This window comes from Dunckerocampus dactyliophorus, chromosome 6 (assembly GCF_027744805.1).
Source record: "Dunckerocampus dactyliophorus isolate RoL2022-P2 chromosome 6, RoL_Ddac_1.1, whole genome shotgun sequence".
In the NCBI taxonomy this organism is placed as follows: Eukaryota; Metazoa; Chordata; class Actinopteri; order Syngnathiformes; family Syngnathidae; genus Dunckerocampus; species Dunckerocampus dactyliophorus.
The window spans coordinates 18,372,788-18,396,138 of NC_072824.1; the positions used below are offsets into that span (position 1 = coordinate 18,372,788).

At 41.3% G+C, this 23,351-nt stretch overlaps 2 protein-coding genes across 3 annotated transcripts in view; one reads left to right on the forward strand and one right to left on the reverse strand.

Moving 5' to 3' along the window:
* The window catches only part of LOC129183345 (phospholipid-transporting ATPase ABCA1-like), a 42,964-nt gene extending 25,192 nt beyond the window's left edge, over positions 1–17,772 (forward strand). The window contains exons 16-49 of the mRNA XM_054780465.1: positions 50–271; positions 367–571; positions 675–788; positions 887–1,061; positions 1,130–1,261; positions 1,368–1,507; positions 1,629–1,766; positions 2,095–2,324; positions 2,406–2,478; positions 2,568–2,770; positions 2,836–2,887; positions 3,006–3,110; positions 3,242–3,390; positions 3,807–3,931; positions 4,063–4,161; positions 4,294–4,483; positions 4,575–4,669; positions 4,757–4,789; positions 4,877–4,982; positions 5,329–5,403; positions 5,497–5,666; positions 5,760–5,937; positions 7,043–7,158; positions 7,229–7,373; positions 7,459–7,582; positions 7,685–7,814; positions 7,939–8,122; positions 8,364–8,470; positions 8,564–8,705; positions 9,100–9,234; positions 9,323–9,426; positions 9,502–9,594; positions 9,740–9,983; positions 10,432–17,772. Coding sequence (XP_054636440.1) covers positions 50–271; positions 367–571; positions 675–788; positions 887–1,061; positions 1,130–1,261; positions 1,368–1,507; positions 1,629–1,766; positions 2,095–2,324; positions 2,406–2,478; positions 2,568–2,770; positions 2,836–2,887; positions 3,006–3,110; positions 3,242–3,390; positions 3,807–3,931; positions 4,063–4,161; positions 4,294–4,483; positions 4,575–4,669; positions 4,757–4,789; positions 4,877–4,982; positions 5,329–5,403; positions 5,497–5,666; positions 5,760–5,937; positions 7,043–7,158; positions 7,229–7,373; positions 7,459–7,582; positions 7,685–7,814; positions 7,939–8,122; positions 8,364–8,470; positions 8,564–8,705; positions 9,100–9,234; positions 9,323–9,426; positions 9,502–9,594; positions 9,740–9,983; positions 10,432–10,575 — 4,677 coding nt within the window. The 3' untranslated portion in view covers positions 10,576–17,772. The remainder of the gene's footprint in view (positions 1–49; positions 272–366; positions 572–674; positions 789–886; positions 1,062–1,129; positions 1,262–1,367; positions 1,508–1,628; positions 1,767–2,094; positions 2,325–2,405; positions 2,479–2,567; positions 2,771–2,835; positions 2,888–3,005; positions 3,111–3,241; positions 3,391–3,806; positions 3,932–4,062; positions 4,162–4,293; positions 4,484–4,574; positions 4,670–4,756; positions 4,790–4,876; positions 4,983–5,328; positions 5,404–5,496; positions 5,667–5,759; positions 5,938–7,042; positions 7,159–7,228; positions 7,374–7,458; positions 7,583–7,684; positions 7,815–7,938; positions 8,123–8,363; positions 8,471–8,563; positions 8,706–9,099; positions 9,235–9,322; positions 9,427–9,501; positions 9,595–9,739; positions 9,984–10,431) is intronic.
* tppp2 (tubulin polymerization-promoting protein family member 2) lies at positions 17,133–22,366 on the reverse strand. Of its 2 annotated transcripts, none has more exons than XM_054780470.1 (4): positions 22,199–22,343; positions 21,310–21,518; positions 18,900–19,053; positions 17,133–18,600 (listed from the first exon to the last, which is right to left on the reverse strand). In XM_054780470.1, the coding sequence occupies exons 2-4, from the start codon at positions 21,498–21,500 to the stop codon at positions 18,409–18,411; spliced, it is 537 nt and encodes a 178-aa protein (XP_054636445.1). In that variant the 5' UTR covers positions 21,501–21,518; positions 22,199–22,343; the 3' UTR covers positions 17,133–18,408. The 2 variants fall into 2 exon arrangements, with proteins under 2 accessions (XP_054636445.1, XP_054636444.1); XM_054780469.1 differs by having other exon boundaries at positions 17,135–18,600; positions 21,310–21,501; positions 22,199–22,366.
* Between the last annotated feature and the right edge of the window lie 985 nt (positions 22,367–23,351).

Consider the following 23,351-nt stretch of genomic DNA (forward strand, 5'->3'; position numbering starts at 1 on the left):
CATGGTTATTAAGTATTTTTCTCTGTTTTTCTCACCTCTCTCCTCTCAGATCGGCAACTTGCTGCCTTACAGCGACTCGGGTGTGGTTTTTCTTTTCTTGAGCTCCTTTGGTGTGGTAACCATCATGCAATGCTTCCTCATTAGCACGTTGTTCTCTCGTGCCAACCTGGCAGCGGCCTGTGGTGGAATCATATATTTCACCCTCTACCTGCCCTACGTGCTGTGTGTTGCCTGGCAAGACTACGTGGGATATGGAGCAAAAATTGTTGTGGTGCGTCGATGAAATTTTATAATCTACAAAGATCCAGAATGTAAAATAATGTTCCCTTTGCATTAAATGTATTTTCTTCACCGTCCTCTTCTCAGAGCTTGCTGTCTCCCGTAGCTTTTGGATTTGGCTGTGAGTACTTATCCCTATTTGAGGAGCAAGGTGTGGGAATCCAGTGGTCCAACTTGCTGGCAAGCCCTCTGGAGGAGGATAGCTACAACCTGAGCACCTCCATCTGTCTCATGCTGTTTGATGCTGTGCTCTATGGAATAATGACATGGTATATCGAGGCTGTGTTCCCTGGTGAGTCTGCACAAATCCCTCTTGAAGTGTGGTGTATAATAAATCCGAAACAAACAGATGAATGACTATGTACTGAATGGCAATGTCATTCTTTTCAATACAGGCCAGTATGGAATCCCCAGACCTTGGTATTTCCCTTTCACAAAGACATACTGGTGTGGTGAAAAGGAGAACAAGAACCTCTCAACTTCTTTGTCCAAGAAAGGCAACGCTGATGGTGCAAATAATTTTTTTTTTGCTCAGTTAAGAATGTTTTCAAGACATAAAACAAACAATAAGTGACACTAAGATGCTATTGTTGTTATTGAATTGTAGCTGTGTGCATCGAGGAAGAGCCGAGCCACATTGATCCAGGTGTTTACATTGAGAACCTGGTGAAGGTCTATAGCCATGGAAACAAGCTGGCAGTGGATGGACTCTCCCTGAGATTCTACGAGGGACAGATCACCTCCTTCCTCGGCCACAATGGCGCTGGCAAGACAACAACGATGTACGTCCTATTTAACAGAGGTCTGCGTTGACGACTTACTGACCTGTCCCCCCTTGGTTTTATAACAGGTCAATCCTGACAGGGTTGTTCCCGCCCACTTCAGGGACGGCATACATCCTGGGCAAAGACATTCGCTCGGAACTTAGCGCCATCAGGCGGAATCTGGGTGTTTGTCCCCAACACAATGTGCTTTTCAGCATGTAAGTATAACGTTTTTGCTGATATTTGCAGCCAGGTATTTTGATATTGCTGGAAATTGTCTAACATCTTGGCACTGATTTGTGGTCTGACCGAAAATGAATCCAGGCTGACAGTGGAGGAGCACATCTGGTTTTATGCCCGCTTGAAAGGACTGCCTGAGGAAATGGTGAAAGCCGAGATGGAACAAATTGTAAACGATGTCGGATTGCCTCATAAGCGACAGTCACGCACCAGCACACTTTCCGGTCAGCTCTCTTATTTCCCGCTCGGGAACCAAATGTGGTTGTGTAATAATTGTGTTTAATGTGGACACTTGTCCTTGTTGATGTACTAAAAAAGGTTTTCTTCCAATTATTGTCGATTCAGGTGGGATGCAGCGGAAGTTGTCCGTGGCTTTGGCTTTTGTTGGAGGCTCAAAGGTGGTGATCTTGGATGAACCCACAGCCGGTGTTGACCCCTATGCACGCAGGGGAATCTGGGACCTGCTACTTAAATACAGACAAGGTAAAGCAAACAGGAACAATCTGAGTGCAGACCACCGCCAGATTAATGAGTGAACCGCTAGGATAAAACCTTAACAGCTAAAAAGCAGATAAAAGGACACAGCATTTGGATTGTCTCCAAAATTGAATAGGGTGGTCATTTTACCTATTGTAAAATCCCAAATTGATGTAATGAAAAAAAGCATACACCCAAAGATGAAAGATGAAAACATGAGACACTAGAAATGTACAGCCGTAGTCACTCATGTTGTGAAGTTGCCGTTTCACATATGCTTAAGTAGAAGAACATCAAAGTTGAAATTAAATAACAGTGAACGTCTATCTGTCAGGCCGCACCATCATCCTGTCTACCCATCACATGGATGAGGCAGACATCCTGGGTGACCGCATTGCCATCATCTCCCATGGCAAGCTGTGTTGTGTCGGCTCCTCACTCTTCCTAAAGACCCAACTGGGCACAGGCTACTATCTGACCCTGGTCAAGAGAGACTACGATTTGACACTTCAGTCTTGCAGGAATTCTGCTAGCACGGTTTCCTATAGCAAGAAAGCCGAGAAGGTAGGCGGGAGCATGTGTTTATTATTTTACTTGCAATAATGCTGTCTTGTTGTACTCAACTCGATATATGCTTTCACACAGGAGGATAGTGTGTCTGAGAGCAGTTCTGATGCAGGACTTGGCAGTGAACCAGAGAGTGAAACCACCACAATTGGTAAGATCAAATTTCATTTTTTCAATAAAGTTCACAGTGTTAGATTGACACATTGTTATGTCTCTTTTTCTGACCACTCTTCCCTCCAGATGTTTCCCTCATCTCCAATGTGATTTTCAAGCATGTCTCAGAGGCTCGCCTGGTGGAAGACCTTGGGCATGAGCTCACTTATATCCTGCCCTACCAGTCAGCCAAAGATGGAGCCTTTGTGGAGCTCTTCCATGAGCTGGATGACCGTCTCACTGACCTGGGGATATCAAGCTATGGAATATCGGATACCACCCTAGAGGAGGTAAAGATCTCAAGATGCAAACAGTTGGTGTTGATATTTTCTTTACTATATATTTTCTCATTTAGATTTTCTTGAAAGTTGCTGAGGACAGTGGAGTTGATTCCGTGGAACTTTCAGGTGAGATTTGATGGAAGATTATAAACCTTTGTTCATCCCCTGTTATACCCATGTTCGAAAAAATACAAATAAATTGTAAACTTAAAATAATGAGTCCAATGGTTGTGTGTATTTGCAGACGGAGTGGTGCCAACGCGGACCCGTCGGCGTCATGCCTTTGGAGACCATCAAAGCTGCTTGAAGCCCTTCACAGAGGATGACTTTGATTTCAATGATTCAGAAGGTAACAGAAGGAACGCTCTACCCAGCATGCATTGCGTAGTCTTCTTGTTGTATTCATAAATACACAAAGTTTTTAAAAAGCCTGACTTCATTTTCCTCATTGCCCATTTGTGCTCTGCTGTGTCATTCCAGAATCTCGTGAGACTGACTGGCTCAGTGGAACAGATGGTAAAGGCTCATACCAGGTCAAAGGCTGGAGTCTAAAGCGACAGCAGTTTGTAGCACTACTCTGGAAAAGATTTCTCTATGCTCGGCGTTCCAGGAAAGGTTTTTTTGCACAGGTATGCTGATGCTTTTTCATAAACATATACTTAATGTGGACAAAATTGTCCACAAGGGACCTGGCCAGTAGACCTGCAGGAACTGAAAACGGAAGTAAATGTGGACTTGGTTCACCCATTGTTAGACCTTTATGGGCCTTAATGCATGCACAGGGGCACAGTCAGGCTGTTTCCACAAAATTGGATGCAAAGAATTGTCCAAAATGTCTTTTCAAAATGAAGAATTAAGATTCCGAATGAATCAAAGGGTTTAGCACTATCAGTAATTGATTGATCCATGAAGTAAGAACGATAAATGTTGCGTGACTTTTTTTATATACTAGTAAGGCAATTTAATGTAATATCATGTAAGTGGTACTTAATTTTGTCAGTCCTTTAGTTTTAATAATCAGCATGTGTGTTTTTTGTTCCTCCAGATCGTCCTCCCAGCTGTATTTGTGTGCATTGCCCTGGTGTTCAGCCTAATTGTTCCTCCGTTTGGAAAGTACCCAAGTCTGGCCCTCGATACTAGCATGTATGGGGAGCAGTTTACCTTCATCAGGTTTGTTTGGAATTTTTAATCCTTGTTAAAGTAACAGTATAGCTTTGCAGAACCATTTTTTTGTCTTCAACTGAATTATGTGATAAGACACAAACACGTTAAATAAACAATAATATTGTGTGTCTTTACAGTAATGACATACCTGAGGACCCTCACACCAACAAACTGCTTGGAGCTCTGACAGACAAACCAGGATATGGAACACGCTGCATGGAAGGAGGATCCATGACGTGAGTATATTTCATAACTGCAAACAATATATAAGTTATAGATCAAATGTATTTAGCAGCACGGAACAGCTCTAAAAGAGTCGAATTACAAATTTTTACATTTAGTAGTTCCATTTTCTCCATATGCTACAGGAACACTCCATGTGCAGCAATGGAGGATGAGTGGTCAGTTCCACAAGTACCTGAAAGTGTGACAGACATGTTTGACAAAGGCAACTGGTCCATGGAGAATCCATCTCCTCTATGCGAGTGCAGCTGTGAAGGACGCAAAAGGATGCTGCCTGAATGTCCAGCTGGTGCAGGGGGTCTTCCACCTCCACAGGTTAGTGAAGCCAGATCATTTATACTCAAATGTAAAACATAACGGTTTAAATCAAGTGTAAATGATCTGTTTTGTCTGCTTTTGTATCCAGATGAAACTCAGCGATAAAGACACTCTTCAGAATTTGACTGGTAGAAACGTGTCGGATTATCTGGTGAAGACCTACGCTCAGATCATTGGGAAAAGGTAGCGCTGATTACACATTTTATAATTTTATTTATTTTGAGAAACTGGCCATAATTAAACTTCTTTCTTGTCTGTCTCTCGTCACAGCCTAAAGAACAAGATTTGGGTCAATGAGTTCAGGTACAATATCTGGCATTTAATTCCTCTTTGTGTTTATGAGTGTATTGGTGTATCCACTCTAAAATAGTTAACAATATCTCTGCACAGATATGGTGGCTTCTCGCTTGGCGCCAGAGGCTCTCAGCTTCCAGCCCACAGGGACCAGGTCGATGATGCTATTGCTCAACTCCGCAGACGCTTCCGTCTCGAAAGGGTAAGACATTTCAAATGTAATAGTTGTACTGTTTTAGCTTAGATAAATACCTCGACAAACAAACCAAATGTAAGAAACTAAATATCTATGTTACAAATATGGACACAAGTATAGGGACACAAAGACCTCAACCCATCAAACACCTTTGGGATGAACTAGAACAGAGATTGTGAAGTGTTGAAGATGTTAAAGCTACACATGGCATATTTTTTTGTGTTTTCTGGTTGTGTCTGGGAAATGGGCCTGTCTCCTAGTATCTTTTGTCCCGAAAATGTGCTGTATGTTGACTGTACCTGTTATCTTTACTGCTACAAGAGACGTGACTGACCTTTCATCCTCTCTCCAGGGAACTGCAGCAGATCGTTTCTTCCGCAGTCTCTCCAACTTTATTCAAGGATTGGACACCAAAAATAATGTCAAGGTCAGTGCTTCCTCACGTGTAGCATGTAAAAATGGGATATGGGATGGTCATGTAATCGTAACAAATCAGCAACAAACTCACATCCGTCAACAGATCTGGTTCAACAACAAAGGCTGGCACAGTATCGGCTCTTTCCTAAATGTGATGAACAATGGAATCCTTCGAGCAAGTCTGCCAGCTGGCAAAGACCCCACCAAGTTTGGTATCACTGCGTATAATCATCCTCTCAACCTCACCAAGGAGCAGCTGTCACAAGTTGCACTGTAAGTGTTCATCAATTTTGCTGGTGAACTTAAAGTAATATTGACAAGGAAAACTAATTGATGACTTCCCTTCACTCTTTAAATGTTTTTCAGAATGACAACATCAGTGGATGTGCTGGTGTCCATCTGCGTGATCTTTGCCATGTCCTTTGTGCCTGCCAGCTTTGTTGTTTTCCTCATCCAGGAGAGGGTAAACAAGGCCAAGCACATGCAGTTTATCAGCGGAGTGCAACCTTTCCTCTACTGGCTGGCCAACTTTGTCTGGGACATGGTACGACATTGATGCTATCAGTGGTGGAACATAAAAAGGCGCTTAAATAGTGGAAGTGACTTAGCGGGTGTTATTGATCCACAGGTTGGGATTGTTGCCAAACAGGCTTTTGCAAAATTAAACATTTGGAGTTTTAATTCAATTAATTTGAAGAATTAGAATTGGACTTTAATTGGCTACACCCTACAGCAGTGGTCCCCAACCAAGGGGGTTCGTACATGATAGCGATCTAATTTATCTTATTTATTATGTATTGTGTAAAACTAAGACATGAATAACATCAAATTAAAAGCACAAAATGAATGCCAACCCACCATCCACCAGTTCAAGCTTGGAGTTTTTCCAGAGTTTTCCAGAGTTATTACATGGCTGTTTGATGTGTGTGGTAAAAGGCAGCGTGCTAGCATGAATTAACATGAGACAAATGTGCACATTAGCACTCAATAAGTCATCACAACTTACCTTTATGCATTCCCACATAGAATCAGCACTTGAGACCAAATATGAGGTGAAAGAAGAACAGTAAAAATACAGTAGAAAGTACAGAGAGAAAGTTAGCACACACACAATGTGAGACGAATGTAACAAAGAGAATCCGGCCACTTTTCAAAATAAAACATCAAAAAAATTTTTAAAAATAATGGAAATTATTTTTTATTTTTTGTGCGGCCCGGTACCAAATGACCCACAGCCCGGTACTGGGCCGCGGGCCAGGGGTTGGGGATCACTGCCCTACAGGATGTTTGATTGACTTTACAAGCGCTAAAATTACATACAAATTCCCTCTATTTTGAATAAATTGTAGTATTATTTTGATTTGAAAATGAACAAATGACACAAATTGTGGTAAATGCCAGAATCATTTATTACAATTCTTAATTTATCGGGTAACATTGTTGCATCTAATTGTAATAAAGTTAATAACTACTTGGATAAAGTAAAGCACGCTTTTCCACCATTTTTCTTAAATTAAATGGGTTTTGATAGAAGAATTTTGTACAAGGCTGGTACATATGCAACACTAATGGATGCCATCACTATGATATTCAGAATAGTTAAGCCATGATTATATCTTACTCATTGTGCTTTTTCTCCTTTCTTACAGTGTAACTACATTGTTCCTGCCACACTGGTTATCATTATCTTCATTTGCTTCCAACAAGAGGCTTATGTCTCCTCCACCAACCTGCCTGTTCTGGCCCTGCTGCTGCTGCTCTATGGGTAAGTTGGAATATATATATTTTTAATTTTGGGCTCAGACCTTGCTCATTGTTTAATGTTGTTTTTTCAGATGGTCCATCACCCCTCTGATGTACCCAGCCTCATTCTTCTTTAAGATCCCCAGCACGGCCTATGTGGTTCTGACCAGTGTCAACATACTGATCGGAATCAACGGAAGCGTGTCCACGTTTGTACTGGAGCTGTTTGGAGGCAATGTAAATAAGAACTTCCTTGTTGTTTGGTTTTCTGACATATACTGTATTATTGGAGGATTGAGAGTAAATGCTTCAATACTGGTAGGACATTGGCGGTATCAACGACATCCTGAAGAACGTGTTCCTCATCTTCCCTCACTTCTGTCTTGGGAGAGGCCTGATCGACATGGTGAAGAACCAAGCGATGGCTGATGCTTTGGAAAGATTTGGTAAGCCCAGTAAAGTGGCCTGCTGGCAGGAACAGGAAACTGACACGTACTGCTTTTAATACGCTTTGGGTTTTTAACAAGATGGATTTTGTGTGTCTTCAGGGGAAAACCGTTTCCGTTCTCCATTGGCCTGGGACATGGTGGGAAAGAACCTGTTTGCAATGGCCATTGAGGGAGTCATCTTCTTCTGCATCACCGTCCTCATTCAGTATCGCTTCTGCATCAAGGCTAGGTCAGTGCATACCGATGTCATTATTCTACTTCCTCTCTTCTAAGATATTCACAATGTGGATGACATTTTTTCTTTCATGAGTCTGCTTTTGAGTGTGTCCTCACCTCCATGCATTGCCTTCCAGGTCATCCTCCAGTCACCTGAAGCCAATCAGAGAAGAGGATGAAGATGTGGCCAGAGAACGACAGAGAATCCTCAGTGGAGGAGGACAGGCTGACATCTTGGAGCTGAGGCAGCTCACTAAGATTTACAAGCGGAAACAGAAGCCCGCCGTGGACCGACTGTGTGTCGGCATCCCCCCAGGCGAGGTAGGAAATACTCGACAACAACAACATACCCGACTCTTTCTATATACCATACTTAACTCTATAGACCAGGGGTGCCCATCACATTGATCGTATGGGTCGATCGAATATGTCACCCACATCATAAACGTATGACATCATTCAGCTGACATTAAGCTCCCCTCCTGGTTCGCTATTGCGCCACTGTATCACTGTATATTGAAATGTGTCAAAAGTCTATATGGTGGGTTTCTTTGTCTTTCAGTGCTTTGGTTTGCTGGGAGTCAATGGAGCAGGGAAAACCAGTACATTTAAAATGCTGACAGGAGACTCAGTGGTCACAAGTGGAGAGGCCTACCTGGCAGGAAAGAGGTAAGACACTCAATATTTATTATAAAATGACATGATGATGATTTATGCAATCTCAGTGGAATTAGAACAATAAAACTGTATGTCTCACTCCAGTGTAACGACAGAAATAGATGAGGTACATCAGAACATGGGATACTGTCCTCAGTTTGATGCCGTCAATGACCTGCTGACAGGACGGGAGCACCTTGAGTTCTATGCCATTCTGAGAGGCGTGCCTGAGAAGGAAGTGTGTGAGGTCAGTAGAGCACATACACACACACGCACACAAACCAGCAAAACACGAGTTTAGCAGATTTCCCCATCAAAAAGGATGAGGATGGCTGTGTGCAGAGAGGAAGGTTGAGTTTGCTGATGTTGTTTTGGTGTGACAGTATCCTGTTTTGTTTGACAGTAGTCATTCTTACATCATCCAGGTGGATGTTAAAATACGGCCATTGTCCTTAAAGACGATTGCGAGAGCCAAGCGTTTGAGACTCAGACAAACAGTTCTGAGCACAGCAGCTTGTTAGAGTTGTTTTTTGAATTTTCCATCCAAGCAATTTGAGTTATCATTGAAAATCCAATCGAATGTGTTCGTTTTGAGTTCTGAGCAACACACAACATAATTGATGTCTGCTTGTCTCCATTAGGTGGCAGAGTGGGGCATCCGCAAGTTGGGGTTAGTCAAGTATGTGGACAAGGCAGCAGGCAGCTACAGTGGAGGCAACATGAGGAAACTGTCCACCGCCATCGCTCTCATAGGAGGACCGCCTGTTGTGTTCCTGGTCAGTAGGGAATAACCACACAATCATATAAATGTTCCCCAATGAAGTGAATTTACATCACTTTTTGTTTATATTATATTTATAACAGGATGAACCTACAACAGGCATGGACCCTAAAGCACGGCGCGCCCTGTGGAACGCCATACTGAGCATCATCAAAGAGGGACGATCTGTCGTCCTGACCTCCCACAGGTTAGATGTGATGTGGTCATTGAAGATGATAGTCCCAAACATGCACAAACTCAGCTTGGTTATTTTTTTTTACAGCATGGAAGAGTGTGAAGCGCTTTGCACCAGGATGGCCATCATGGTCAATGGCAGGTTCCGCTGTCTGGGGAGTGTGCAGCACCTGAAAAACAGGTAGGAATCACAGCTCTTCTTGGGGCAGAGTGAATTATATAACATTGTTGCGTTTACGACGGTGATGTCTTAAATGCTGATCTCACATTTTATGTACAGTATGCACGGATGGACATAATATTAATCATCATCTTTTACTCTTCAGGTTTGGGGATGGTTACACCATCATCCTCAGGGTGGCTGGACCGGATCCAGACCTTCGGCCGGTGATGGAGTTTATCGAGCAAGAACTTCCCGGCAGCAACCTGAAGGAGAAACATCGCAACATGCTGCAGTACCAGCTGCCCTCATCCCTGACCTCCCTTGCACGCATCTTCTCCCTGCTGGCCACCAACAAGGAGGCACTCAGGATAGAGGACTACTCTGTCTCTCAGACCACTTTAGACCAAGTAGGCGGCTGTCTTATTAGTATTTTTTGCAATCATTTAAAGTGTTCATGCTGTACATAGAAATATATGTCATTTATCTCTACAGTAAAAATGGGCATATTTCAGACTTAGTTGCAAATGGTGATTAATCATGATTAATTTGAAAACCGATTAGTTGAATTAAAAACATTTTAATCATTGGACAGCCCTACTCTCTCTCTCTGCACACACATATACTAAATTTAATGTCCTATGTAAATATTGCTTGCATGTATTATATGAACAATGTTCATTATTTTATCATTATTTAATTGTATTTGCATAGAATTATATTTTGACAGCTTATTATGTTTTTGTTATTTTTTTTAAATAATTTAATATAAAATGTATTTTTTAGAATAATGATATAATTATTGAAGTTCATTTTATTTAGGCAAAGAAATAATTATCTTTCCTTCTCTTTGCCAAGGTGTTTGTAAATTTCGCCAAGGACCAAAGTGATGAGGACCACTTGAAAGATGTCCACCTAGGCAAACGGGACGCTGTGGTCGTGGACATTTCCCAGCTAAACTCTTTCCTAATGGACAACAAGACCAGGGAGAGCTGTGTCTGATTCCACCACGCCACCTTCCCCCAGTGGGTATCTAATGCATCACCCTCATGGCGTCATCCCTCCACAGATAGTCTGTACCACTATAATCTGAAGTGGGAGACGGGACAAGGTTCACTTTATTTTTTCTCATTTGTAGACTTTTTTTATTGTTGTTGTTAATCCTCAGTGGACCTGCTGTTAAACGCACAGCCTCTGAAGACGTGATGAGGCAGAGACTGCAGGTATCGTGAAAGACACTGAACTCAATGCAAATCAATGCAAGAAATCTATATATTTAAAGACGAGGGGATACTTGAGTGATGGTTGGAGACTGGTGCTTCTCCCTCACTGTATTTGGACACTTTAAGTGGGATTGTCGAGCTGTGTTTGACTGGAAAAGTAGCCATGCTACTCACTTAGAGGAAGTCTAGTTTTGAAACCCATTCCGAAAAGTTGCGCTCATTCACTGCCAGCTGCAAAGGACGGACTTAAACCTTATCCAGGTGTAATTTCTTCGTTACCAGGAGTAGTTTTATAACGCAGGATGTGACTCTAAACACATTTACAGTCTGACTCATTTCAAGGGTGGAACACCAAACACTTTTACTACTTCGATTTTTTTTAATACGGTAAGTCGTGACTTTGTTGTATTTTTTTTTAACATTGTCTCTTTATTAGTTGTTCCTCCTTGACGTGGTTCATCACAGTGCCTACGTGAATGAAGGAGGGGGTAGTAAATATGAGCACTCCATTGACCACAACAACAACATAGGCTGCCAAGGAATGTTTGACTCAAGCGTCAAAGCACAGAAACAGTTTTTTGTGGAGAAAAGAAGTCCTGACTTGATGGAAACAAAAAAAAATCTTGTAACTATGGCCTCTACATGATGTGCAGTCTGCTATAATGGCTTCTTTTTACTCACCCCCACCATCTTTAAATGGGTGAACAATGTGGAACTACAGTATGTGATGGTGAAGATGATTATTGCATGCTCTCTTCTGCCTGAACACACACTCATGGATCCTCAGCCCTATTCTGTGTGTGGTCAAGCATGCAGACTTTGAAAGCTTCGTTGTTGGATTATTCCGCACATCACGTACATGTGGGCTTGAAATCCAAATGAAGGTGTGATTAGTGGGATGCAGATCAGAAGGGGTAGCATTCATACATGCTAGATGACGAAAATGTAACACAATTGGGAGTAAAGATGGCTCTTGAGTTGGACGTAGATGTTTCTGTACAGTAGCAGTCTTGTGATGTCAGCGGTGGAATTAAAAAACTGTGTGCCAAATTAAAGTTAAATATGTGTCAACCAGCAGAACAATGATGAGGCAACTGTTTGTAAATTGAAAGTTGTTCTTTGGTGTCACTTCATTTTATTTTCCTCCGTAGACCGGTCAGTCAAAGCAATTGTCAAATGACATTATATGTGAAAAATAGTGACAAGTTGCCAAACTCCAACTGTGCTGCCATGACGTCACCCGCAATTAGACTGGATGCAATCAGGGACCACTGCAATTGAGACAAGTCTTCTGACCAAATGAATACATATCCAGGGTTCAAATTGATGAGGCTTTTATCATTGCTTCTGTGTTTTAAAAAAAATGTTGTAGAAAGGATTTCTAACAGATCTGGAATTGGTAGAAATCTGTTGCGCTTCATTCAACATGTTGACTAAAAGAGAAGCTTGAGACATGGAAAAAGAAAAACACTGCACTGGAGCTCCAAAAGATTTGTCTGAAGACTGAACTTAGTAGGAATGAGTGGATGAGCCAGAAAACGAAGTCAAACGATTTGACACGAGCAACGGCAGTAACATGGTGATTTTCTCCTCTTGTGCTCAATATTATTATTCGTTTACATTTTTTTCAAGTATTAAACAGCTGTTTGAGTCTGTTACCTGTTATGTATAGTAAATATTAAAATAAAGTTGATACGTTTTGAAAAAACAATGGCCTTTGTTGACTTTTTTTAATTTTAACTATTGTCTATATGGAATTTATTTTTCTGTTTAACATGAATGTAGTGAACCCAGCACACACCCATAGTGATAAAAGTTTTATTTTGTGGCAAATATTCCATTTCTATAATATTTGCGTTATTTATACAGAAAAATAGTAATTTATATTGCATAATGTTTATTACACAAAATATGGCCAAAAGGTATTTGGACGTAATCTGTGCAAAATCCTTAAATTGGCATAAATAAAGAATATCAAAAATAAGTACAAAGGGCGTAAATAGTGACGTCACACGCCAGTTTGCTACACGTGTCAGCAGGCACCGAGCACGTCGTCGTCAAGAGAGCTAACAACGCACTGTTGTAAGTTGTAAGTTAACCTAATAATAGTTAAATCAAGATTATTTATGTGAGTGTGTTTGCATCAGGGAGCGCAGGACGTCTGAAGCCGAATAAATGTGGCCATTCAATGAGGTTATTGGTTAACAGCATCTATTTGCACCCCGAAGAGAGGTATGCGGCATTTTATTAGTGGCATGTTATTTTTCCATTGGATTGTATTGAAGGGGCTACTTAGGTGTGTGAGTTTTAATAAATGTTTTGCTATGGTTTAGTTTCACGGTACTCATGAAGAAATAAAAATTGTACCAGCCGAGCTCAACGCTGTGATTCTTGACACCAAGGGCTGCTACAGTGAAAGGCTAAGCTCCATTGGCGCCACCTTGTGGCGAGTACGATCATCCACCTGCGGCTTGAACATTCAACCATTCAACTGCAGTGACCGACGTCTGGTAGCTGCGGGGTAAAGTCACTCTCAACGACAATGAAATCGCATGGTTTTGAGCAAATATAAGGAGTCATCTGCCTGCTTCTTCAATCACATAAGACGATGGACACAGATTTTAAATGTAGTCCAATTCTGAGCAAATCTTGATGACTGCATAAATGCATGAATGTAAATGTTAAAGGTAGCATCTAAGGTCAAATCATTTTAATTTTGGAATTAATGTCATCTTTATCACTGGTATTTAATAGTTGAAGTTTCCTGAGTGTGCATTTTTACCAAGGCTTATTTTATTGTGGCATGGTTTATTTTCTATCTAAAAGGTCTAAAGGTGTTTGATAGGAGTGGTGGTTTAAAGCATTGAAAACCGATTAAAGGTCACATCTCAAACTTTAGTTAAGACAAGATACACTCAAGCTATTTATCCATACGCAGTCATAAAGTAACATGTTAGCACCCACTGAAGAAGGAAAGAATCCCACTGAAACTCAACACGCAAGGTCTAGCTCTCGTGAGCAAACCTTAACAGAAAATGGCCAAGAACTGCAAAAACAGGAACTAAAGAAGGAGAAAGCATTTAATAAGGCATATGAGACTTGGAGATTGGCTGCTAAAGAAACAAGAGCCGAACTGAAGACCTTCTGCTCACTTGAGGAACTGGAAGACAGCCAAAGAAACACAAAGGCAGTGAAGTCCACAAAGTTTATGCCTCATGTCTTGACTCAACATGCTGCTGCCACTTCTAGCATTGTTCCTGTTCTTGTGACTCCACGTTTATGCTGGAAGACTTGGCTGTAGAGATGAGCGTGAACACTCAACCAGCAAAGCCATTGGATAAGTCGCACATCCCAACAAAGCGCACAGCTCTTTAGTGGCCTCACCTCAGCCATTTAGCCAACATGTTGCCACTACTTCAAGATTGTGAAGTTGGACTCCTCATGGGCTATAACTGCCCTTTAGCTTTGGCTCCCCTAGAGGTCATCATGGTGACACGAAGACTTTTGCGCAACACACTGTGCTTGGCTGGAGCATTATGGAGTCAGCCAATTCTCACTTGGACAAGCAGGGCAGCCATAGTTTTGTGCATCGTGTGGCAGTTAAGAATTACCTAAGGCAGATGTGTTAAATAAGTGGCTCAGGATGATGTTGGTTTTATACAATTTCTGACTAATAATATTAAACAAGAAAAGGGTGGACATTATCAGATGCCCCTCCCCTTTAAAAATGACAACCCACCAGTACTGCCAAACAACAGAAGGCTAGCTACAGTTCAGTTACAACAGCTGAAAAGGAAGCTATCCCCCAAGAAGCAATATTATGGCCAGTACACTGCCTTTTTATGGAAGAAATGATTAGCAAAGGTGATGCAGAGCCAGCTCCTGCGGCTTGGGAGGGAGAAAGTGTCTGGTATATCCCTCCATCATGTGTACCACCCAAGGAAACCTAATAAGCTAAGAGTTGTTTTTGATTGTTCAGCAAAGTTTAACGGCATTTCACTAAATGACACCTTACTTACTGGTCCTGATTTAATGAATTCACTGGTGGGAGTTTTGTGTCGATTTAGAAGGGAGGAGGTTGCTGTGATTTGCAACATTAGAAAATGAAGCACAAGAATATCAAATGAAGTTCATCTCTTCGGTGCCGCCTCCTCACCTGGATGTCCTAACTTTGGCCTGAAGTATCTTGCTCAGCAATGCAAAGCTATCCATTCTGAAGCATCAGCCTTGTTGAAAGGAACTTTTAGGTCGAAGATGGATTAATCAGTGTTCCAACTGTCTAACAGGCCCAAGAACTAATTGAGGCATAGGAGCTGTGTAGTCGTGCCGGCCTAAGATTAGAAGAAGTTTAACTCAAACCACAAGGATGTTCTCTCCTGTGTAGCTCCTTCAGAAAGGGCATCAGAACACAGCAAGGTTCCCCAAGGTAACATCAGAAGGGCATGTACTTGGCGTTCAGTAATCAATGGTGAGCGACTCCTTTAGCTTCAATATCAATGGGAAAGATCATCCTTCAACTCGGCATGGGCTCCTCTCTGTCATTGCTTCTCGGTATGATCCACTTGGGTTCATTGCCCCTTTTACCCTGAGTGGAAAGTGCATCCTCCAAGAACTGTGTCACAAAAGTATCGGATGGGACTCTGGAACAGACACAGGTTCCCTGACCGATATCTGGCGTCTTGCCTTCGGCTCAGGTACACGTCCCACCAATGGTCGGAGGTTTGACCTATGTACCATCTTGGTGAGCCCTCCATCCAGGGGTTCCACAGTGTAGTAGTTCCCTGGGCATGCACAACCTTGTACACGGTGTACACTGGATTTTATAGCTTCCTGAAGCCTGAAGCGGAGGTACACCAGATCTCCTACAAGAGCTGGACAATATACTTTCTCTTGTTGCTGAGTCACTCTTTCTGCTGCCTTGGGCTCTGTGATCTCCTTCGCTCTTGCATGGGAATTTCGTAGTCTGTCCTGGTGTACAGTCAGTTTTGCCTTCCTTCAGTTGTTCTTGGCCTAGCAGAGCGTCAACGGGAAGATGTGGATGGACTCCGAACTGCAGGTAATAAGGTGAATACCCTGTTGTTGAGCGGGGTGTAAAATTGTACGCATATACAAGCTCTGACGATTGTTCAGGCCAAAGGTGTTCAGGGAGAAGTGTGCGCAACAGGTGATGTAAAGTTCTGTTGAATCTTTTGCATTGTGGGTTGCCTTCGGGGTGGTGGGGTGTGGTTTGGATCGTCTTAACACCGTACAACTTCCACAACTCGGCGACCAATGCACTTTCAAAATTGCAGACGTTCCAGACCACTGCAGGCGTTCCAGCCGCCCATACTTGAGAAACCACTCTGTGATAATGACTTTTGCTGTAGTATCCGCATTGTGGTCTTGAACGGCAGAAGCCTGACTGAATTTTGTGAATACATCTGTTATCACAAACACACATCCACGTCCATCTGTGGCACATTCAGGTGTAGTAACATCTACAGCAACAACCTCAAGCGGTCTGGTGGCCAAAAATGGAATTTGAGGGGCTTGAATCTTTGGCTGCAGCATTTTCGTCAGAACGCACCTTTTGGCATGTCTTCACTCACTGCTCAACATCTTTGTGCATGCCTCCCCTGATGGCCCATCTGGTCATACACACTTTTCAGCACTTGTTCCTTGAAGCAGGCAGGTAACAGTAATTGATGGCATTCCCCAAGGTGCACATCTTCAATTACTCGATACAAGAGTCCATCTCTCAAGTCGGGGTCACTGTCCCACTTGCTGTCTGGTCTGGTCCTAAAAGTGTCCCTGCCCTCAGTGAGCTGCATACTGCTATGCAACCATCGTATTCCGCAACCTCACTATTTATTCATGGCCATATCAAAGTGAAATAATTAATTATACTCATCATCTGTGACAAAGTACTCGGTGGATTGATGAGTTGCGTCAGTGTGCTGAAGGCATGCTGTACCTCGTGATGACCGCAACGTGGCAGTGTTGACATTTTGTGGTGACCTTTTCTTTGTGACTTTTTCGGGACCAGGTTATGAGTTTAGCCTCAGTTACCACGGTGATAACACCGCTTAAAAGAGAGCTACCTTCGCTGAACAGGCACGCCCGGCTTTACACTCAACATACCTCGCTAACGCACTAAACTCGCTTCGCAGTATACCCCCATAGGCAACGTGCATGAAACAAACACAATGCTCCAACAAAGGGAGATGCCACCATCTGAACTAGATAGGAGAACTAAAATTAGCGGCAGGTGTGTAAAAACAGGAAAGTAAAGGTGGCAGAAAACAAGGCGGAGCAAAACAGGAAGAATTACAAAATAAGAGCCTCACAGGAACTGAAATGATAAATGATGAGCCATTTTCTTTTAATCTTAATGGAGTGCCTTAGACATTTAAACATGCATAAAAATCCAGATTAAAACACTACTCTTGTGTTTCTGTCACATAAAATAAGTCAGTAACACGGCCAGTTTGAACAATGTGATAGTAATTATTACTTTATTGAAATGTAGTTACAACATTTGCATCATTAACAAATTTGGTTAGTTTCACAGTCAAGAAAGGAGTATTTATGAGGTCACAGAGTATTACATGCTCAACATCTATTTTAAATGTATGAAATAATACTACTATTGCAGACAGTGTAGCTACAATGCATGGGGGCAGCGCAACTGTGCATGGCTCAAGTGTGACAATGCAGCAACAATAGGCTCTGTCGTATGTAATTTGACTCCAGTGCCTACACAACACTGAGGCAATGCTTATCATCTCAGGCCGTAGTGTATTTCCACAGTAAAGAGCCTGTGTTTTCTAACGTCTCATCCATGGCAATGCACAGTAAATGTAAGAACATCATGTGTTTAAACATTTGTATAATAAGGCACAGTTAAGTGCATTTTCTATGCTGACCAATAAGAGTAGATGTATGTTTAATTTTCAAATCGGATTTTCCAGACTGTAAGTCACACTTTTTTTTTTTTTTTAAGAAAAAACACAAATTGAATGATAACACTTTGTTACAGAATAATTTCTAATACACTTCTTCTGCCTTGAGACAGTGTCTGTAAGTACTGTGCAACTATAATCATATAATACCTGTGTGGATTGAGAAATGTCATATTTTGGACAGCAGTGTTGTTTAATTAGGGCACTAATTATGTCTAGCTTCGAGATTGTAGCTGTTGTCAGCCATTAACTAAATACACACATGATTTTCAGTCTTTTTTACTTCATTTGGGAAGACAAAAACAAAAGTTTTGGTGTTAAAATACAACTTTTAGAATGTAGAAGACAAGTGTCTTCTACTAGAACATTCTGACATTTATTAAACATAAGTTTTTAGTGTATCTATGTGGTTAAAATGTAACTTATTTCAGCTTTTGTAGCTGTCGTTTGTCTCTTTGATGGTGTAAACATTGCCCCCTCACTCTGGCTTTGTCTGTTTCTATTGTGAATTTAATGTTGTTATGAGCAGTGCTATGACACTCCTAAAAAAATGCTCACTCTGATGATAGCTTGATCATAAATACCAGTCCAGAGCGACTTATAGTCTGGAAAATACGGTACATAAAGACCACATTCAGTTAATGGAATATTATACAGTCAAATCTTCAGGATTATGATTCCTTCACCTTTTCTTCATAAGTGCCGCTACCCTTGTAAGCTGCGACGTAGCCGCTTGTGTCTGGGATGTCCTCACGTCCGACTTTTCCCTTTCCTTTTCCCGAATCGTCAAATCGCTCCTTGTGTGTTCCTGTGTACTTGGTCGTGTCGGTCAATCTGTCCACAGCCGCTACCTTTGCTGCTCTCTAAACAAACATACAAAATAATGTTTGCTGAAAGAAGGAAGTCATTTAATCTTTGCTTATTTTCAGTCAGACTTGCCAACACTGAGACAACTTACACGGCACATCACTACACTGTACTTGCTGTTGCCTTATAAACATAAATCTCACTTTTGATGACAGCAGTATTCATTCAATGATATGACTTTTATTGTGGTTTGTAGTGGTGCACAGCTGCACTGCATCATACTCATACTGTATGAGGGTTCTTCTGCTGTGTAAAGGATGCTTGAGTGCTGTCTTAGTAATGACAATGTACTCACAGTAATTCCAGCATTGGCAGGCTCCTTGCCAACAATGAGACCATAAATTAGCTGCAGCGCCTCCTCTTTGCTACTGCCTTTAAACCGCTTGGGGGCCAGCTCAGTCAGGGCCAGGTTGAACTGCTCAAATGTGATTACCCGAGCTGATTTGGACCTGAAGAAGCATACAATGTTGCTTGAATTATGCTCAAAGGGAAATATTTCCAAAAATACAAAACAAGTAAAAGTTAGTATCATATTATCACAATCAACTGTGATTAATAAAGATAAAATTGCAAAAAATAGTAAGTGGTAATAACCCACAAGATTAAAAAGCAGCTAAGCGCTGTTAATAGTTAAAACATAATAGCAATAATAGTCAACCTTAACTTGTTAGGATTATGTTTGGAAAGTGAGTCGACGCCCATAAAGACTTAAAGCAGTGACAACTACGTGCTGCCCTTGTCCTCCAGTAGCGACACCGAGAATGAAGAATTCAATGGATTCAGTGATGTGGAATGAGATCGGAAGCTTGGTGAATTTGCTTACTGGTAACTTGCTTGTTGGACTCACTGGTTTATGTTAATTTGGCCTATTCACCCGTCCAAGTATGTTCTTTATGCTATTGTGTAGCTAAGTTAATGTTAATGTGTTGCATTAATGTACCAAACTCCTATTCAGCCTGTTGTTCTGTGTGCTACTGTGTAGTTGAATAACTTGCCTTTCCAGACGAAATGTCTGTTCTTGGTCTTGAATTTTATGAAATACATTTCTAAATAAACGTGACTTATAATCCAGTGCGATTTATGTTTTTTTTCCTCTTCATGACAATTTTTTTGACTGATGCGACTTGTACTCCAGAGCAATTTATAGTCTGGAAAATACGGGACTATAAATGTCCATCTATTTTCAATACCGCTTGTCCTCATTTGAGTGAGCTGAAGCCTATCCCATCTGACTTTGGGAGAGAGGCGGTGTCTACTCTGAACTGGTCACCAGTCAGACAGACGGCACATACAGTATAGACAACCATTCACACTCACTTTCACACATATGGAAAATTTTTACCCAGAGAAAACCCACATGCAAATTCGACACAGCGATGTTCAATTATAAGTGTTAATAACTAAAAAAAATAAATACAGTGGTGTGAGAAAGTGTTTGCCCCCTTCCTGATTTCTTTTTTGTTGCATGTTTGTCACAATTAAATAATTCAGATCATCAAACAAATGTAAGTAATAGTCAATGGCAACACAACTGAACACAAAATTCATTTTTTAAATGAAACTTTTTATTAAGGGATTGAGAGCCATCAGTCTGGAAAAGGTTATAAAGCCATTTCTAAAGCTTTGGGACAGCAAACCACAGTGAGAGCCATTATCCACCAATGACAAAAACATGGAACAGTGGTGAACCTTCCCAAGAGTGGCCGGCCAACCAAAATTACCACAAGAGTGTAGCAACAAGTCATCTAAGAGGTCAGTTAAGGTCAGTGTTCATGACTCCACCATAAGAAAGACTAACACAGCAGAGTTCCCAGACGAAGACCACTGCTGAATAAAAACAACATTAAGGTTGTCTGCGTTTTGCCACATTTCAGAAAAAGAATATCATTCCATGATTAAAATATGGTGGTAGTAGTGTGATGGTCTGGGGATGTTTTGCTGCTTCAGGACCTGTTAGACTTGCTGTGATAAATGGAACCATGAATTCTGCTGCCTACCAAAAAATCCTGAAGGAGAATTTCCATCCATCTGTTTGTGACCTCAAGCTGAAACGAACTCGGGTTCTGCAGCAGGACAATGATCCAAAACACACCAACAAATCCACACCTGAATGGCTGAAGAAAAACTAAATGAAGACTTTGGAGTGGCCTAGTCAAAGTCCTGGCCTGAATCCTATTGAGAGGCTGTGGCATGACCTTAAAAAGGCGGTTCATACTCGAAAACCTTCCAATGAGGCTGAATTTCAACAATTCTGCAAAGATGAGTGGGCCTCCACAGCACTGTAAGCAACTCAATGCAGTTATTGCAGTTGTTGCTGCTCAGGGTGGCCCGACCAGTTATTAGGTTTAATGGGAAATCACTTTTTCACACAGGGCCATGTAGGTTTGGATTTTTTTTCTCCCCTAATAATAAATAAAAAGTTTCATTTAAAAACTACATTTTGTGTTCAGTTGTGTTATCATTGACTAATATTTAAATTGGTTCAATGATCTGAAAAATGTAAGTGTGGCAAACATGCAAAAACAACAAAAAAAAGAAATCAGGAAGTGGGCAAACACTTTTTCAAACCACTGTATGCTGAAGTCTCATGTCACAATGCATGGCTTGGGATTTTTCGTTTTTGCCTTGCAAAAGTTTGTCCAAATTCTGCATGATTTGACCTATGAAGCATTCACCCTTACTGTGTGCTGCACTTAGATTATTACTTGACTTTGCTGAAGACTATGTCAACATCTGTGGTGGTGACGTTCTTGCCGTCGATGATATTACAGTCCTTGCAGATCTTTGCAAAGTTCTTGCCATTCATCTCCTTCCCCGTCGCCTTGGTGTCTCCGTGAATGGCAAACTTCTGGAAGGACGTCTCCACCTCTGCTGCAGACACAGAACTCTCGGCCATGCTGACAACACACACACACTGGTCATCATAAGCATATATAATTACCGTTATTGTTGTGGTGTTTTGAATTGGTTTTGGATACGTTTTGCAGGAAAACAACTTGATAAATCAAGACTTGATTGTCAACCTAATCAGCCCAAGTGGACATTTTTTTTCTTTCAAAGGATGCAGACACACACTTTTCCATCTATCACTGCTTTGTTAGTGTTACTCAAGCTGCGCTCAGGCCAGTTTAATCCAATCAACTCCATCTACAAATGGCCACTGTGTTGCTCACTCACAAAGGCTGAGCAAACAAGGTCATTTATTTTCTCTTTTCTCCTCTGCTCACTCTGTGTGAAGAATATAGCCAGCCATCACGTGTTTGTTGTCTTACTACATTGCTTATACAGCTTGTGTCTAAAAATCAGCTATGAATTAGTTTGCAGCCATGAAACCCTTTTTAAGCCATTACTTTTACACAAAGCTTATCATTATTAGTATTACCTAATCAGTCAACACTATTTATGCTACTTCGACTTGCCTCCAAGTTCTTTGTCCTTTCAATAACAGCAATTTCTTATACTTTCATCAAAAAAGTTAAGTAATTGGCATCAGTTGCAATTGGTAAATAAGTAGCAGCCTGATTGGAGTATTTCCTGTTCTATTGGTCCTGAGAGCATGTAGCAGTGATGCTGCAAAGAGGACATAAAGTGTACCTGCTGCTGTAGGCTGCAGGATGCTTGTAGCTGAAAATATTCAGGGAATCCCTGATTCGTTCGGCGCTCCTCAACCTTCTTGTTCTATTCCTTCCTCTTTTTTGCCTCTCCACTTCAACTCCTCCTCCCTGCCACTCCCAGGCTTTCTACAGTGACGACACAGATGCAGATGCACGGATAAGCAGGAGGAGAGAGGAGGAGGGAGAGAGTACCAGCCTGCGCCACCAATGACATCATGGCCGCTCAGTTAGTCCTCTGTGTGTTTTAGTCTTATAACTGTTTTGACTAGAATATTATGTTATAGTGTCACTAATTATTATAATTAAATTGTATTAACCATCATGCCAAGTAGTCTTTGTGTTCGCTGTTATATTTTTGTCCAGTCTGCACATGTGACAGCTTTTGTTTCCACAACAAAGGTCCTCTTGTTTGAATCCAATGAGAGCTACACTTGAAGGGACAAAAAGCACAGACAATGTAGATGACAAATAAATCCAACAGTGCTTTATGAAAGTTCAGCTGAGCACTCTCTCATGTACAGCAGATTAATAAGGTAACCCATAACATTAGACTGCAGGGTAGTTGTACAAACAATATATACATTTGACATGTTATTCTGTTGACTTTACACATTTACACATTACAAAATACTGTAAGAATGCCACTTTCATATAATTGGCATCTTTATAATGTAAGATTAATGTCTTCAACAAACATTAACCATCGAATTGAATCGTATCGTTTGTACAATGCATCAAATTGTATCAAATCGTTGTGGTTTTAAAATATATAGTTTTAAAATTGTATCATACACTGTATATCTAGATTCGAATCGAAGAGATTTGCATCCCTACAGAGAACCTGTCCCTTTTTCTCGAGGAAAAATACACTTCTCCTGTACAGGCATATTTGTGTCAATAATTTACATTGTCTGATCCTGCAAACCCTCACCTTGGACTATTTGTCCACATTCACAAGTATGTGGGTGCCCACATCCTGACACCATGTGTTCTGTTCGCAGGGTAAACAGAGTTGTTTTGAAAACATGCACCACCATGAAACTCAATGGTCAGTCACACAGAAAGCTGGGGAATGTTGAAGCACCGTGCGTTCTATAACTTTGGCGATATAATATTAGTAGTAATAGTACTAG

Bases quoted from the DNA above. Each gene is read 5' to 3' on its own strand.
- tppp2 (XM_054780470.1), bottom strand. From the start codon at position 21,500: ATGGCCGAGAGTTCTGTGTCTGCAGCAGAGGTGGAGACGTCCTTCCAG. The intron at 19,054-21,309 runs GTAATAATCTAA...ATGCTTCTTCAG, and splicing joins ATAGTCTTCAGCAAAGTCAA to GTCCAAATCAGCTCGGGTAA. The intron at 18,601-18,899 runs GTGAGTACATTG...ATGTTTGTTTAG, and splicing joins CTGCCAATGCTGGAATTACT to AGAGCAGCAAAGGTAGCGGC.